The 16,718-nt window shown below is 35.7% G+C and overlaps 1 protein-coding gene across 2 annotated transcripts; it reads right to left on the bottom strand.

The window, feature by feature from the left end:
* Positions 1-9,247: 9,247 nt before the first annotated feature.
* LOC142641056 (cellulose synthase-like protein E6) lies at positions 9,248-15,696 on the bottom strand. 2 transcript variants are annotated; one of them, XM_075815424.1, is made up of 8 exons: positions 15,327-15,695; positions 12,735-13,053; positions 11,803-11,943; positions 11,591-11,722; positions 11,133-11,345; positions 10,811-11,035; positions 10,345-10,692; positions 9,248-9,986 (listed from the first exon to the last, which is right to left on the bottom strand). In XM_075815424.1, the coding sequence occupies exons 1-8, from the start codon at positions 15,611-15,613 to the stop codon at positions 9,441-9,443; spliced, it is 2,211 nt and encodes a 736-aa protein (XP_075671539.1). In that variant the 5' UTR covers positions 15,614-15,695; the 3' UTR covers positions 9,248-9,440. The 2 variants fall into 2 exon arrangements, with proteins under 2 accessions (XP_075671539.1, XP_075671540.1); XM_075815425.1 differs by lacking the exons at positions 11,133-11,345; positions 11,591-11,722 and having other exon boundaries at positions 15,327-15,696.
* Between the last annotated feature and the right edge of the window lie 1,022 nt (positions 15,697-16,718).

The following is a 16,718-nucleotide window of genomic DNA, read 5'->3' as shown; positions in this document are numbered from 1 at the left end:
TTACAAAGTAATGCCTTTTGGTTTGAAGAATGCGGGAGCTACCTACCAAAGGTTGATGACCAGGATGTTCGAATCGCAGTTAGAAAAAAGTATTGAAGTTTATGTGGATGACATGTTGGTGAAGAGTAAGGTGGTGTCCGAGCATGTTGGGAATCTTGGGAACATCTTCAAGATACTAAGGGAACATAAATTACGCCTAAATGCTTCTAAATGCTCTTTTGGCGTGGTGTCTGGTAAATTTCTGGGTTTTTTTGGTTACACATCATGGAATTGAAGTCAATCTTGATCAAGTTAAGGCAATTAACAGTTTGCAACCGCTTCGTAATCCTAAAGAAGTTCAAAAATTGATGGGAATGAAGGTTGCCTTAAACCAGTTTATCTTTTGATTCGAGGACAGATGTAGGCCTTTCTTCCAGTTGCTGAATAAATGGAATGGATTTGAGTGGACAGAGGAATGTGCTTTGGCTTTTCAACAGCTTAAAGAATATCTTTCTCGGCCACCTGTTATGTCCAGGCCCGAGGTGGATGAAGTGTTGTTTGCTTACATTACTGTGGCTTCCTATGCTGTTAGTTTGGGGCTCATAAGGGTTGACAATGGTGTTCAAAGGCTAGTCTATTACATGAGTAAATCATTGCATGAAGCTGAGATTCGTTACTTACTACTGGAAAAAGCCATTTTGGCAGTGGTGCATGCCATGCGTAAGCTTCCCCACTACTTCCAGTCTCACATAGTAGTGGTCCTAACCTAACTCCCGCTTAGATCTCTACTTTAGAGTGCTGATTATACAGGAAGGATTGCCAAGTAAGAAATAATTCTGGGGGTTTTTGATATCGAGTATATGCCACGCACCTCTGTAAAAGGCCAAGTCCTCGCTGACTTGGTGGCTGAGTTCGCTAAGCTCTCATTAGAGGAAAATACGAAGATGTCAGACATGGATGAAAAATTAGTTGGCATGATCTCCCTGAAAGAATCTCTATTTTGGAAGGTGTACGTGGATGGTGCGGCAAATCAAAAAGGATCGGGATTGGGGCTGGTTGTAATATCTTTAGATAAGATCATTATTAAGAAATCTTTGAGCATGGGTTTCTCGGCCACAAATATGAAAAGCTCTACTAGTAGGAATGACCATGGTTTAGAAAATGGGAGGGAAAACTGTGGAGATGTTCTCGGATTCGAGATTGGTTGTAGGCCAAGTGGAAGGGAGGTTAGAAGCTAGAGATCTAAGGATGTAGGAGTATTTAAGTCGGGTTAGACGTTTGCAATCAAATTTTGAATCTTTTACTTTAGTGCAGATCTCTAGAAACAGAAATACTCATGCTGACTCTTTAGCCACCTTGGCAACATCCTCGATTTTGGCTGTCTGAGGATTGAAAGTTATACAAGCGCTCTTTTTCTAGACCATACCTGCTGTGTATACACCCTGAAGTAACGGAGCTACTTCTAGAAGAATTGCACGAGAGAATTTATGGAAGTCATACAGGAGGTAGATCCTTATCTCATAGAGCCCTTACCTAAGGATACTGGTGGCCCAATATGTAGAAGGAAGCACTAGAGTACGTAAAGAAGTGTGACTAGTGTCAGAGGTTTGCTCCTAATAATATTCATCAACTAGGGGCATCCTCAATCCTCTATCCAATCCTTGGTCTTTTGCTCAATGGGGCCTAGATATTGTAGGACCCTTCCCCAAGGTCACAGGGAATAGAAGGTGGCTGCTGATCGGCATGGATTACTTCACTAAATGGGTTGAAGCCGAGCCACTGTCAAATATCAAGGACTTGGACGCAAGAAGATTTGTTTGGAAGTCACTCGGTTTGGAATTCCTCATATCCTTATCTCGAATAATAGCGTTCAGTTTAATAGTAAGGTCTTTAGAAGATATTGTTGCGACCTGGGTATTACGAATAGATATTCCACCCCGGCTTATCCACAAGGGAATGGACAAGTCGATGCTATTAATAAGGTACTAGTTAATGGGCTTAAGAAAAGATTGGATGATGTTAAGAGAAAATGGTTGAAAGAGCTGTAAAACATCCTTTGGACCTACAGGACTACACCTCATAGGTTTACAAGAGAGATCCCATTTTCAATGACTTATGGGGCCAAGGCAGTAATTCCTCTCGAAACAGGTTTCCTAGCACTGAGGATGAGTTCTTTTAATCCGAGCAACAATGATGAGTTGTTAGAAAGGAGTTTGGATTTGATTGAAGAACGAAGGAAAAATGCCATGGTGCAACTAGCATATTATCACAACAAGCTTAAACAGGGTTATGACTCGAACGTGAAGTCAAGACCATTGGCACTAGGGGATTTGGTGTTAAGGAAGGTTTTGGGTACTGCAAAAAATCTAGCTTGGGGAAAATTAGGGCAAAACTAGGAAGTGCCATATCACATCACCTCAGTAGCTGGAATAGGGGCTTATTATCTTGAAGACCTGAATGAAAATGTTGTACCATATCCCTGGAATGTAAATAACTAGCGAATGTATTATTATTAATGAAAATCTTTTCTGTTATATATAGCCTATTACTTCATGTGTTACATTCATTAGTTCTCTAAGTATCAAACAGAATCTTGGTTATGCTTGGGCCCTCGGACCACATACCTTGGAAAAATTGATATTTTCAATTATTTCTCTAAATATCAAACAGAACCTTGGTTATGCTTGGCTCCTCGAACCACATATCTTAGGAAATTTGATGTCTACAATTATTTCTCTAAGTATCAAACAGAACCTTGGTTATGCTTGGTTTCTCGGACCATATACCTTAGGAAAATTGATATCTTCAATTATTTCTCTAAGTATCAAACAGAACATTGGTTATGCCTGACTCCTCGGACCATATATCTAGGAAAAATTGATATCTTCAATTATTTCTCTAAGTATAAAATAGAGCCTTGGTTATGCTTGGCTCCTCGGACCACATACTTTAAGAAAATTGATATTTTTCATTATTTCTCTAAATATCAAACAGAGTCTTGGTTATGCTTGGCTCCTCGGACCACATACTTTAAAAAAATTGATATTTTCCATTATTTCTCTAAATATCAAACAGAGTCTTGGTTATGCCTGGCTCCTCGGACCACATACTTTAAAAAAATTGATATTTTCCATTATTTCTCTAAATATCAAACAGAGCCTTGGTTATGCCTAGCTCCTCGGACCACATGCCTCGAAAAAATTGATATATTCTACTATTTTTCGAAGTGTGAAAATTGATTTTGGTTACATCTGGCTCCTCGGACCATAGTGATCTGGACAAAATGAGGTTTATAAGCATCACTTAAAGCATTTGTAAGCATATTAAATATATATTTGTTGCCTGGTCAATATCTAATTGCTTCCTCAAAATCTTTAGGCTTATGGGGAATGATGTGGATGATAGCTCTGTTATGATGTATGGACTATTGAGTTAAAAGTGTGTTTTATTGATATTATGGACTTAGTAATGTTTATCTTAGTATTATCATTTATGTAGATATCAAAGTGGGGCATGTCTCATTATCTTACTAAATGAGTACTAAGGAAAACATAAATTACACAAGGAAAGGATACAAGCATAACCACCATGAATAAAGAACTTGCAACTCTTATTAATTTAAGTCTCGAGAAGAGGCAATTTACTTACAAAAGATCCACTTACATATAGTGGCAAAATGCCATCGCTAAAAGAAAAAAAAAATTGTGTAAAGAAAAATTTACAAAAAAAGAAAGAAAGATGGCCCCCAAGGAAATAAAACCCTATAAGCTAAACTTTAGCTGTAGGAGCAGGGTCTTTTTTGGTTGGAGAAGGAGGGCCTTCTTTTTTGCTTGTTTGAGAGGCATTAATATCTTTGACTGTGGGATCAACCTCTTTGGATTTGGCCCCTACCTCCTTCACGTTGGTCGCAACATCCTTGGCCTTGGTAGCATCCTTGGCCTCTGAGGGAGGTTTGACCACCTTGCCCTTGCCTTTATCCTTGCCCACCTCGCCCCTTTGGCCTTGATCACCAGTTTGGATGGATTCTTTGGAAGCTTCAAGGGGCGGAGGAAGACCTTGCACAGCCAGGGGCTGCTCAGAAGATTCTAAGGAAATGGCAGGAGAAGGTGTAGGGGCAACTGGGATTTCACGAATGTCGGGATGGTAGTGTACATTCCCTAGTTGTCTCCACTTTGAGGAAGCAGGGACCCCTGCAAGGTCGAGGGCTTTTTCCTATGTTTCCTTGTAGTAATCCGTACATACCTTGGCCAGCTCCTTAGCCAACCGGATCTCAGTTTCTTCTACTTTGCGGTTGTAGGATACTTTTTTTGCGGCCTCCGTAGCTTCCTCGGCCGCCCAAGCAGAGGCTTTGGATTTTTCCAAATCAGCCTTGAGCTTTAGAACCAGCTGCTTCTGTGTGGCCAGATCTATTTCCTTCAGATGAAGTTGCTTGTGTTGGTCTTCAGCCTGCTCCTAGGCGCCCTTTAAACTAGACTCTACCCTCTTATACGCCCTCTCCCTGGTAATCAATTTGTTGGCCAACTTCTAGTTCTCCTATTTCATAGCTCCTAAGGCTTTAGTGGTTTGGGGGTGGAGTTGGATCTCAGCCTGGGTCTCCTTCCTAGCATCTTTGACCCACTCCTCGGCCATACAAACTTCTTGGATAGTCTTCATAAATATGATAGAGAAATCAATAAAAGAGAAAAAAGAGAGAGGGTAAGAGAGTAAAGGATTAAAAGAACGCCTTACAATTTATCTAATAGAGGTGATAGCAGAACTTACCATGGCGAGATCTTTCTTTAGCGACATAAAGAGGTCTTGCTACCTCATGTTCTTCAGAGTATCCATGTCTCTTGGCAAGAGGATAGGTTGCTCTAAAGCTTCAACAATGTAGGTAGAATGCCCTCTCTAGAATTCTCTAATAGAAGAATTCCATGGGATAGCGATGCCATCCAACTCCAGTCGAGAAGCCCAAACACGTTGCTGGCGCACCTCGGTTGTAGCCGAATCCTCCCTGTTGTCTGCGGGGGAAACCTGTTTATCTTTAGCCATTTTTTGTTGTTTGGCCCCCTTTGGAGGGACCACTTCTCCCTCCTCCATTTCCTGCTCCTTCCTTTTCTTCTTTAGATTATCCATAGGAAGTAGGCCAGTTGTGGTTGTAGGAGGAGGAGGGTGAGGTGGGAGGGTGAGTGGCAGTTGGGGTTTAGGGGCCTCTTTGGATGACGACCCTTTGTGCCTAGCAGCCATGATATCCTTCAAGCCCTTCCTCGAATTCAGAGCCATTGATTCTTCCTCGGCTTCACTACCTACCTCGGCGATTATCAACGGAGGGAAATGTGCTACTGATCTATTGAGCTCACTCTCGAAATCTAAGAGGTCGATTGGATTAATTTGCTCCTCTTCTTCTTTCTCAAGTTGGAATCGATCTATTTCCACCTCGAGAGACAAGCATGAGGAGGTAGATTCCTCCCTGTAAACTACTACTTCGGGATGTGCAGGAGGGGGAAGTGCTGCTACAGGGCGTGCGAAAGAAAGGGAGGAAACTTGTCGGGCAGGTCTGCTCGGGCAAGAAATCCAGCTTTGGAGACGTCTATTCTTCGGTGCCTAGGGTTGCTTGCTGTGATTACGTTACCCACATCTTGGAAAATGACGGATATTGGCTCAAAGCCCAGGATGAGATGGACTGCACTCACGAACACCTCGGATCTTAAGACTTTGTTGAGGTCTTTGATGTTGGTTAGGCTTAAGCAAGGTGCTACGTGTTATTTGTTTGCAAAAACATCCAAGGAGCAAATCATGATCAGATCAATAAAGTCCGTCATCAAAAGGAAATGTATGTAAAAAAAAAAATGAACGATAAAACTAATAAAACTAATAGAACTAAATCCCGTGCCAAGGGACCTAATCCTATGGAATCACACCTAGTGTTCCCTCTCGAATTGGGCGGTGAAGACCGTCGTACCACTCCGCGAAGGCGATTAGTTAGTCGTCTTTCTTGCCCTTGTTGGACTTGGGAAAACACGATATGAGCCTAACAATGCTGGACCTAGACTTGAGGTAATACCTTGAGTCAGCGAGTGAGTGAGACTCATATATATGGACTACGTCGTGCCATGTGAGTCTCAAACTCATCTGCTCATTGAGAGCGTCGAGGCTACCTAAAATTCTAAATACATTGGGTGCACATTGGCGAGGGCACAACCTATGGTTACACAGGTAGTCTCGAGTTATGTTCCCTATCGGAAGCGTCATTCCTTCTTCTATGAAGGCGATTATAGGAATAACGATTTCCCTTTCTTGCCTATCAGTAAGTATCTGATCTGGGGCACAATACCTCAAACCAACTCCTTGGGGAATGTGGTATTTGGCTCTAAAACCCTCCATACCAGCGGGAGTGTCTACTAGGTCTTTGAATCTACCCATTTGAACAAAATAAAAATGAAGATTTTGAAAAAAGGGTAAAGATTAGGAGGCCGAGAAGAGTGGCCGAAGAGAAAAGAACCTAGGAGTGTGAAAACTTACAAGAGAAAGAACAGATGATTCTTTAGGAACTTCTTGAGAGTTAGGAAAGTGAAGGATTCTTAAGGGCTAACCAGTTTATGAAGTAAAGGAAAAATTGTGATCTCCTAGGAGTTTTATATGAGAGGCAGGATTGAGTGGGAGTTATCCTACTCAAAATTCAAGGAGAAATTCTGACCATAGGATTTGCATCGCACCGTTGAATGCGGAGGACAGGGCGCTGCCTGAAGCATTTAATGAGGCATCACGGGCCTCGAAGTGTCAGAAACGATTACAAGAGTGGGAAACAACATTCTCACGTATAGAGGTTGAGGAAGCATGTAGAAGTCGTTGCACTGGATCAAAACCTCGATTTTCTCCTCAGATGGGAGAGAAAAACGAAGTTTTGAGGGGCTATTGTAGGGATAAAAAGCCCAAGGTGCATTTTTGGGCCATGGGCTTTGTCCGAGGTTGTTTACTTGTCCGATGACGGATTTATGGAGATAAAGATGTCAGACCTAGAGACCTACAAGCAAATTGTAACAAAAAAAGCTAAGGGAAGTAATCTAAGAAGGGATATCTCTTCGGCTAAATGAAGTAAGGATTAGATGGTACGTCATGTTGTCTATAATAATCTTTTAAGAGGTCTAGTGGATGAAGATATGTTTCACGGGGGCATAGAGAGCATAAACAGTTGGGAAATATATAAAAGAAAGCTGCTACCACCTCATTGAATGCTCTGTACCTAAGTCTCTGGCCGCATTAATGAAGAAGTGATATCTGAACAGTGACTTTCAGCCTTACAGCTATTACTCAAAGACTTCCGGAAGGTGCTGATGGGACAAGTATCAACGTTAGCAGACTAGACCTACACGTGGAGAGCAAGAAGGAGGAGATATAAGGGGGAAGAAGGTCCTGGAGAGAGGGAGATGGAGAAGAAGGAAGAGAAAACATTGTAGACTGAATATCTGTAATCAATCTTTAAGAAATAAGAAATACAAGAATCTACTCCTCGGCTTGAGTCCGAGGACAACTTTCATCATACAAACTAATCCATCCTTATCATTTTGTAATTTTGGGTCACTGTTGTTGTCATAGAAGCTCATTAGAAACAAGATTTCTAACTCACTCTCTATAAATTTATTGTATTGGGCTCTTCGGGCCGAAACCCTTCCTCTTGTTGGGCTTAGGTACAAATTGCGACCTTACAGTATCAACAAAACCATTCCAGATCTTTTCCCTCTCTCAAACATCTCTAAACTCAATGTCAATCAAAATACAAACTCAAATCGCAATTTTAAAACTAATCAAATTAGAATAAAAAGAAGAAGAAAGAAATTTGATCCATCTGAGCAGTGGTGGGGATCTTTAGCCTTTGTCATCCGCCGGCGATCTTTATGTGTGTGTGTGTGTGTGTGAGAGAGAGAGAGAGAGAGAGAGAGAGAGAGAGAGAGCATCTCATTTGTTTTGGAGTGGTAGAGAAGAATAGCAAAAAGAAAAGTGAAGACAGAGAGAAGGGAAAGAATAAGTGCAAGGAGGAGAAAAAAAGAGGAAAAAAGGAAACGTGTGGATCAAAAACAAAATAAAGAGATCAAGGAAAAATAAAATAAATTATAAGAAACTAAAATTGGGAAATGCTACCACAATATTGTCATAATACTTTCACAATAAATTTTAAGTGATGGGTTGTTCCTAGTTAATATTAGTGAGAAAAAAATAATTCAAGTGTTGTGTTCAAATTAAAATTAATAACTTACCACATATGATTTATTGTGAAAGTATTGTAAAAATGTTTAAAACGTAGTACTTCTTATTAAAGTTAGATGATTCTACGACTCATTATATTATTGCCACAAGTGTTTCACTAGATTTATTAAAAAAATATCATTGTTGGAAAATTTTAAAAATATTACCTTTGGGAGATTTAAAAAATATATTTGTTGAGAATTTGAAAATTATGATGAATGAAGGAAGATTGAAAAATATATATATTAAAGAAAGAACAAAGAAATAATATTTAAAAATGATAGAGAAATAATAAAGAATTTGTTGGAAAGTGTACTTGAAAAGTAGGTAGGTAAAAGGAAAAATGAATTGTTCACTTTTCAAATAGTACAAAAATTTGAAAAAGTAGCTGGAGATGCTCTATAATGCATTTATAGATTCAAATTTCTGGCACTTTTTTTTTTTTTTAAAGTACAAACCTCTTCAAGTATCTAACTATTCTCTCGAGTATATATAGTCCCCATGTTCCATACATACACACGATCAAATTGAACACTATGCTCACATATGACATATCTATGTGAAGCACTGGCAGTGCAAATCAAATTGGGAGCTTGCCTGTTCTCACAAGGCAATGGCAGTGTAGTATATGTCCTTTGTTGGGACTTCATGTGAAGTTAGCTTCATGGAATACATCCCAAATTATTTTGAATGATTGTCATCCAAGACTCGTTCTCTACCACTAGCAGATCTTGTTTGAATGCCTAGGCTGTGGTTGTAGCTGTTATAAAGAAATAGTATTGTTTGCATTGGGAAGCATCCTTTGTGCTTTTAAAGAGATAGATTTTTTTTTTTTTTTTTCATTTCAAAATAAATGAAGTATTTTGGAAATGCCTACATAACATTACCTAAATAATTCACGATGGGAGACACCTGTGCTTTGTTGAGGAAAAGAAGAAAGATCAGTATTAATTTAGTAGGGATCCTTAAATCACATATAAATTGGGCAGAAAAATAGATACATCATATAGATCATAGCACTTCATAGTCCATATGAACTTGGGTTGGAAACAAATTTGGGATGAAGTCTCCCATATATAAAGAAAAAAAAAAAGAATTCTTTTTAAATTTTACTAACAATGGAAAAGACCATCACTCCCTAACCTTCACCAGTAAAATTTCAATTCAAGGCCTTATTTAAAGGAAGAGCTACATACCACATGGCTAGTAAGATTTGATATACATTACATTAAAATGTGTCAAATTATAGGCATCAAACAAGCCAATGAAGCTAAAACAATAGACTTGAACAAAATTGAAGCGGGTATACGACCTTTATCATTGCGGATGAAGAGTGCTTGGTAGACTGGTATGTTGAGCATGACAAGTAGCAAGTTCAAACTAAGCTGCAGGATCAACTGGTCCAACACCTTGAACTCCAAATCCAAAACAATCTTTTTGATTGCCCCAATTAAACTGAAGAAGTTTAGCATTGCTAGTGTTGCTATAATAGTAAACGTGATAGTTGAGCTTCCAAACTCTACGATTTCTTGCTCATACCTCTTTGACACATCCTTTGTGACCACTTTTCCTGTGATCACAAATGTTGTTTCAGAGAGGCCTAATTGCCTAACAATGGTGTTAATGAATGCAAAAAAGTGTGTAGTGGTCCTTCGGATCACCCACATCTTTTGCCAATTCCACCAAGCTTTAAGTGTATCCCCACAGCTTAGAGCCTCAGCTATGCTACAAGCATTTCTAGCTACAATCACATATGCAAAGGGTAGGAACCATCGGCTTTTAACCTAGAAAGAAGTGGCCATGAAATCAATAAGTAAATGTATTACTATAAATGGGTCAATATGAATTTTAATCCATTAATATGAGGAATGTGATTCGGCCTTAACGACCTACATCCATAGACAAAATCTTTGATGGCTACATATTTACTATAAAGTTCTGCGGGTTACAACACTTGCACTACAAGTACAAGTATGATTATAATTAATTTTCTTACACTCTAGGTAAGGTTATGATTACTTAGCTTACACTTTAAATAAGATCAGATATAATGAATATGTATTAAAATCATATTACCAACTTGGACCTTGACTAGAATTAAACCTTGATATATTACAAGAAAAGAATAGTAAAGAGACAAACCTGAGGGAATATGGAAATGCCATGGAGCAAGCAGAGGGGAGGAACAATCACATAATAGAGTGTTGGGAGGGAACATGGAGCCCATAAAAGATAAATACAATATCCCATTTGGGCACCCAATTTTATCTTGCCATGACCATATATGAAAGGGCAATACTTGGAGAGAAATATTTGAAACAGGGCTTCAGACCACCTCGTTTGTTGCATAAGAACATCATTTAAGGTAATTGGAGCAACACCCAAGAAGGCCATTCTATTTGGGTTATAATAAAGTGATTTCCAACCCCTACATTGGATAGCCAAGCCAGTTACAAAGTCTTCAGACGAGTACCCATAAATTAGCCCCATCTGCAAATTTATAATTACCATGTTCAAGATTAAAAGCTTCATACATACACACACACACACACACACACACACACACACAGAGAGAGAGAGAGAGAGAGAGAGAGAGAGAGAGAGAGACCTTTTCCCCCCACTGAGTCTCCTTCTCAAAGCTACAACTAGCAAGTATTTTCGATGCTACTTCTAATTCATTAATAGTTTTATATGTATTATTTTTGTCTTCTATGTTCCATTCTTTTCTATAATCCTTGGAATACACTTTTCCACAAAGACTTTCTCTTCTATGGAAACATGCAGTACCACAATACGGAGTTGCACCATATACATCTATTCCAGCAAGCTCAACCTTCATATTTAACCAAGAATATAGCATGTTACTCCACCAAATAATCCATATAGTTTGACATTTCTGAAAACAAAGCTATAGATCTTGGATTACCCACATTAGTAATTACTGAAAAAGTACATGCATATAAATCATTTTTGGTGATATTGTCATAATTTTGTGGAAATTGCACGAAGGAGATCTCATGGCCTCTCTTTTCATCCAAGAAAAAACATAGTGCTTCTTGTATTGTATCTGCATCATTTGCATACATGTCACAATCCAAGTTAAGGATGAAAGGGGCATTGCTTATCTCTGATGACACTCTTATCTGCACATTTGAAATACAATATCAAAATACTAGGAAACTAACAATCAATAACATTACCGAGTGGATAGGGTCACAAATACTTACATACATGCTTACAAACGAAACAAACTTCTTTTCCGTATGCTTATTTTCATTTCACTTTAGAAATATCATGACATTGAAAAAAATTTAAAGAACATGTGTTGTAAGTACAGTTCTACCGGGAGAATGTAAAGTAAATGTATGTACATAAACTGAAAGCTTACCAGTGCATTCATAGCTCCAGCTTTGAAGTTGTGAGGCCATTGGGGTCGTTTTTCTCGTGCCATGTACACTAGCATTGGCAATCGCCCTCCATATATATCAACCCCATTTTTGTCCCTTCCATCAATCATAATCTTAAAAAAAATGATAATAAATAAAATGTTTTTTTTAAAAGGGTTTATTATGAAATTTTTGGGGTGAATACAAGAGTTACCTTCACAATTGACTGGTGATCTTGCTTTGTTACTTTGGAGTTCCATTCTGAAAATCCTTTGTGTTGATCCTTTATTTCTTTTGTAATCTCTCCCATTTCAACAGTTGAGTCAATCCGATTTTCCATTTCTTTGTATAGTTTCTTTAAGAAACATTAAAAAAAAATGATTAGCAGTTTATCATCCTGAAAATTCAATCATTTTAGCTCAAGGGTCATGCAAATAGTTAGTTGATGCCACATGGCATGGATTAAGACTAAGTATTTGGTAATTCAAATGACCATGCTTGTGAACTAACCATATAATTCATTAAGCCATCTAAAAACGTCTCATGAGTATTTAGATTGTTAATTGAATCATTTGTTTTGAAGAATTTTTCTCTAAATTTATTTGAAGGAAAATTTAATCCAACGTAAACTCACTAGCATTCAACTTAAGGATACTATTAGGATAATGAAATTTGTATCATTTAGGGTAAATTACACTTTAATTACCACTCCAGGGTAAAATATACACATGATTACACTTTGTACCATAAACTTTTCGAATACATGTTTTGCTCCCTAAATTGTGACTCTTGTTATATTTGGCATTATGACATTAAATTTGTCGTTACCTTGTATGAAAAAATATGACATCATGTGAAAAGACCTAATTGTCTATCTTCTCAATCCTTTAAAAATAAAAGAGAAAATGCATTTCACTACTTTAAATTATACTTTGCACTCTAAACTTTAGATTTCGATCCAAGTTAATAGCAATCTTTACGTCTGGTATAGAGTATAACAAGGGTCATAGTTTAGGATGCAATACATGCATTTAAAAAATTTAAGGTGCAAAATGTAATTAGAGGTACAGTTCAAGATGGTAAAGTGGAATTTCTCCTATTATTTAAGTGGATAAACTAGTCTAACTAAATATGCCATGAACTTACCTTGATAGCCAACAATTCTTGGGCATATGTGATGTCTTGAATGTCAATTTGTTGAGCAAAGTAGGCACTCGGGGACCTTGGTTGGATATTAAATTTTTTGCAAAAGGGTATCCAATGCTTAGAAAAACTAGAGGCCTCTAGGAGAGCATAAAATGTCAACTCTGACCCACTATCATCTGAAAGATAAATACTCAAATTTTCAGGTGGATAATTGTAGGACATGACTGATAAGATTGTGTTGATCACCATAGTTGGTGGCTCCTTCTTGGGGTCTGCCGTGCACACGAAAATGTCAATACTTGGTAACTTGTCTTTGCATCTGTAACATGCAAAGAAAGTATAAATTTGGGGGGACGGGGGAAATAGCACAATATTTTCAAATTTTATTCCAAGAATGTCATATAGCCACTATGATGGTTCACAATTACCATGTGGAATTGAAGTGAAATAAATCATAATATAAAAATTTTCTTTCTGAACTTGTTTTTTAGAAAAGGATTTTTCACTCTTTGAATTTGAATTTGCTAAATAATTCTCTATTTAATGTTTGGTTGATAATAAAATTTTTGGCATATACAAAGATGTATTTAAAAAAAGGATTAATCATTTTATTAACTTTTAAAAGTTGAAAGATTTATTTGTAAAATGGAACAAATTTTAAGCACTCAATTGAATCAAACTTTAAGGATTTGATTGCTACTTTTAAAAATTTTGAGACTAAATTAGAAAGTAGGTAAAATTTTATGGACGAAAGTTGATGTTTGCAAGTATTAGTCATTGAACAAAATTTAACCACAAAATTGGTTGTAGAATAAGGTTACAACCTTACTCAATATCTTTTTATTTGAGGTGAATCTTGACAAATCTATTATTGTGTTACATTTTCTTCTTATATCCTCCATACTTGCAAAATTTCTAGAAAATTAAAGATAAATAGCTATGTCATCAACAAATTATTTAAATTGCAAGTTTTTGTAGTTTAAATTATGCATAAAATATAATATTATAGATTATATAGTTAAAAATATTTGTATGACACAAAATTTGACATGTATATTAAGAACGTAAAGAGTATGCAATCCAACAGTTAGATTTTTGAAATATGTAATGCTGTTGATGATATTATGTAAAGTTATAGCCTTAGACTACAATCAATTTTGTAACTAAATTTTATCCTTAGTTATTTTAAAATTTCCTAACTTTGCTCTCATTGAGATTTCATACAAAATATTTCATGGTAATTGATATTTACTATTTTATATCAAGATGTTTTCTAGGATTTATCTCAATAAAACTATAATCGTACCCAAATTATTTCAATATTTTCTTTCCTTATTTTCATTTATATAATTATGTTAGGTTGATATTTTTGAGATTTTGGATAGATTTTACATATATTTTTGTTAGATCTCAAATTAATATTGAACTAGTTGAGTTTGTGTTGTGTGGATATATACTGAGTTTCATAGAGAGCACATACTGATAGGATATGAACTTTAAAAACAATTATAAAAACCCACAATTGTGACTAGACTACCATTTAGGAGTGGCTTGATGCATTTAGGGACTTAAGGTGAAAACTGAATTGGGGCATTCTATATATTTAAATATGATTTTAAAGTTTTTTTTAAAATTTTATTTTTATGGATGCAAAATTACTAATTAACTTCAACCACATAAATTTTTATTTATTTATGAGAATTTCTACAGACACAAAAAATTTGACAAAACTTTTTACACCTATTGATGTGGTAGATTGATAGTGGTATGTAAAAAATTTATGTTAGTGGTGAACTTTGATGAGAACTAGTAAAATTAAAAGTTTGCCAACTTAATTGTTGTGTAATTATTGTGAAATTTTTTATGTATTTTTTTTTTTGAAATACTATATTTACCATATTTTCACAAAAAATCCTATGTGTTAACCACTTAAATTACTATTTTGACTACCAATAATAATCAATAACAATTTACAACTTAAAATTTGTTGTGAAAATATTGTGAAAAATGTTCTTTCTCATTTTTTTTTTCCTTCTAGCTTTTTATTTGATAAAAAAATTATTTTATTTATTGGCTTAATATTTTTTATCAATATTTCATAACATGGTTTCGATTTTTATTGTGAAAACAGAGGTTTTGCTAATATGAAAATCATTCTTCAGAATTTTTTTTTCTGTTATTCCTTTAAATTCTCCAATCTCATAAAATTTACTGCATCAATTGGTTAACTTAACTGAGGTAGACCCAAAATCAATTCGGAACTAAATTGAAATTAGGCCTAAATTATAAGGAGCAAAATATAATTTCACATTTTTATTTCCATATATTTTCTAGGATTCCTACCAATAAAACAAACAAACAAACAAACAAAAAAAAAGAAAACTCAAGACTGTACTAAGATTAAAATCGTGTTTCAGACAGTTACATATACGTACATAGACTTATTTGATGGGATGCCAAAGGAAAATTGTGAAAAAAAAGCCTAGAAAATAAATAATTAAATAAAGTAGGAAGTTGCATCAAGATGAAGCTTTCACTGTATTCAACTCAGATTATTAGCTACAGTTCTCACCTATGAGAGAGAGATCTAACCTGGATGAGAGTCTTTCCTTAAAGGGGTAATTGTAAACAACCTTAAAACGACAAGACTGAGTGAGTATCCAGTACAAACCGAACCATAGCTCAGCCATGAACATACCAATCCAAGCCCACCTCCCTTGCTCTCCAGCTCTTGGGATGTGAGTCAATCTGTAAACCCATATCAAACATATTCCTACAAACACTGTGGAAGCAAACACCTTATATGCACCTCTAAATCTTGCTTCCTTTGTCTCAAACAGTGGAAGTAGTGCTTCTTCTCCACCACCTTCCTTTCCCATCTTCTGTGTGTGTTTCTGTGGTCTCTATGCAATGTAATCAAGCTGGCAAGAATGTTTCTATCTATAGTTGACGACCTGATATTTCTCTACTGAAAAGACATACATGTTTTGTCTGGTAGTAATATTTTTTTGCTGAGATGTCTGGTAATAATATTATAATTAGAATTAGCTACTATTCACATTTACTGTTTCTATTTTCAATTTCATAACTTTATTTTTTAGGAAAATTATTGCTTTATATTTTACTATTAATGTTAATAAGATTTGTATTTTACTATTAATTATATAAGAAGATTTTAATTGTAAATTAAACAAATTTGTATAATATTATAAACTTCTTATGATTTTTTATTTTTTGAGAGAGTTTCAATCTATTGCATCCGCTTATGATGATAGCCCTTTATAATCAAACCAAAATATCGATCAGTTTTTGGTGTAGGCGGGGAGTGAACTCCATATCTTTTATTCAACCATAAAAATTTTTACTAGTTGAGCTAGCTGGAACGCACTTCTTATAAATATAAATCTTACATTGACAATACAATATAAACTAATAATTATCCTAATTTTTAATTTTTAGATATAATACATTTGAAGCCATACCACTTATTCGAGAATAATGAATTTAATAAATGATATTGATTCCAATTTCGCAAAGATATGCATCCAAAACGAGAAAATGTGTGGTATCACTACCAACATTTATTTTGATAAAATTTTAATTTATGACGTTTACTTTTGATTATTGTGTTTTTTATTATCAAACTAAAATATCAATTAATTTTTAATATTATAGACGAAATCTTAAATCTCTTATTTAATGACTAAAATTTTTATTAATTAAACTAATTAAAATCAACCACTACCAACATTATTGCACCAATAACATACCACCAATCACTCTCATCTCGTACTATTTTTTGTTTTTTTTTTGGGTGTCTCTCTCTCTCTCTCTCTTCTTTCTTTCCATCACATCACCAGTTTTTACACCAATGCCTCTCTCTGTAATGTAATTAAGGAGTCTAAATCTTTTGTCTCACTTTTCCTGCTCCACTCTATACTCTACCAATAAAAACTTGCCACGTGTTCACCTAATTAATTAAAT

Source organism: Castanea sativa, chromosome 6, assembly GCF_040712315.1.
Source record: "Castanea sativa cultivar Marrone di Chiusa Pesio chromosome 6, ASM4071231v1".
In the NCBI taxonomy this organism is placed as follows: Eukaryota; Viridiplantae; Streptophyta; class Magnoliopsida; order Fagales; family Fagaceae; genus Castanea; species Castanea sativa.
This window is presented reverse-complemented; position numbering and strand designations above follow the sequence as displayed.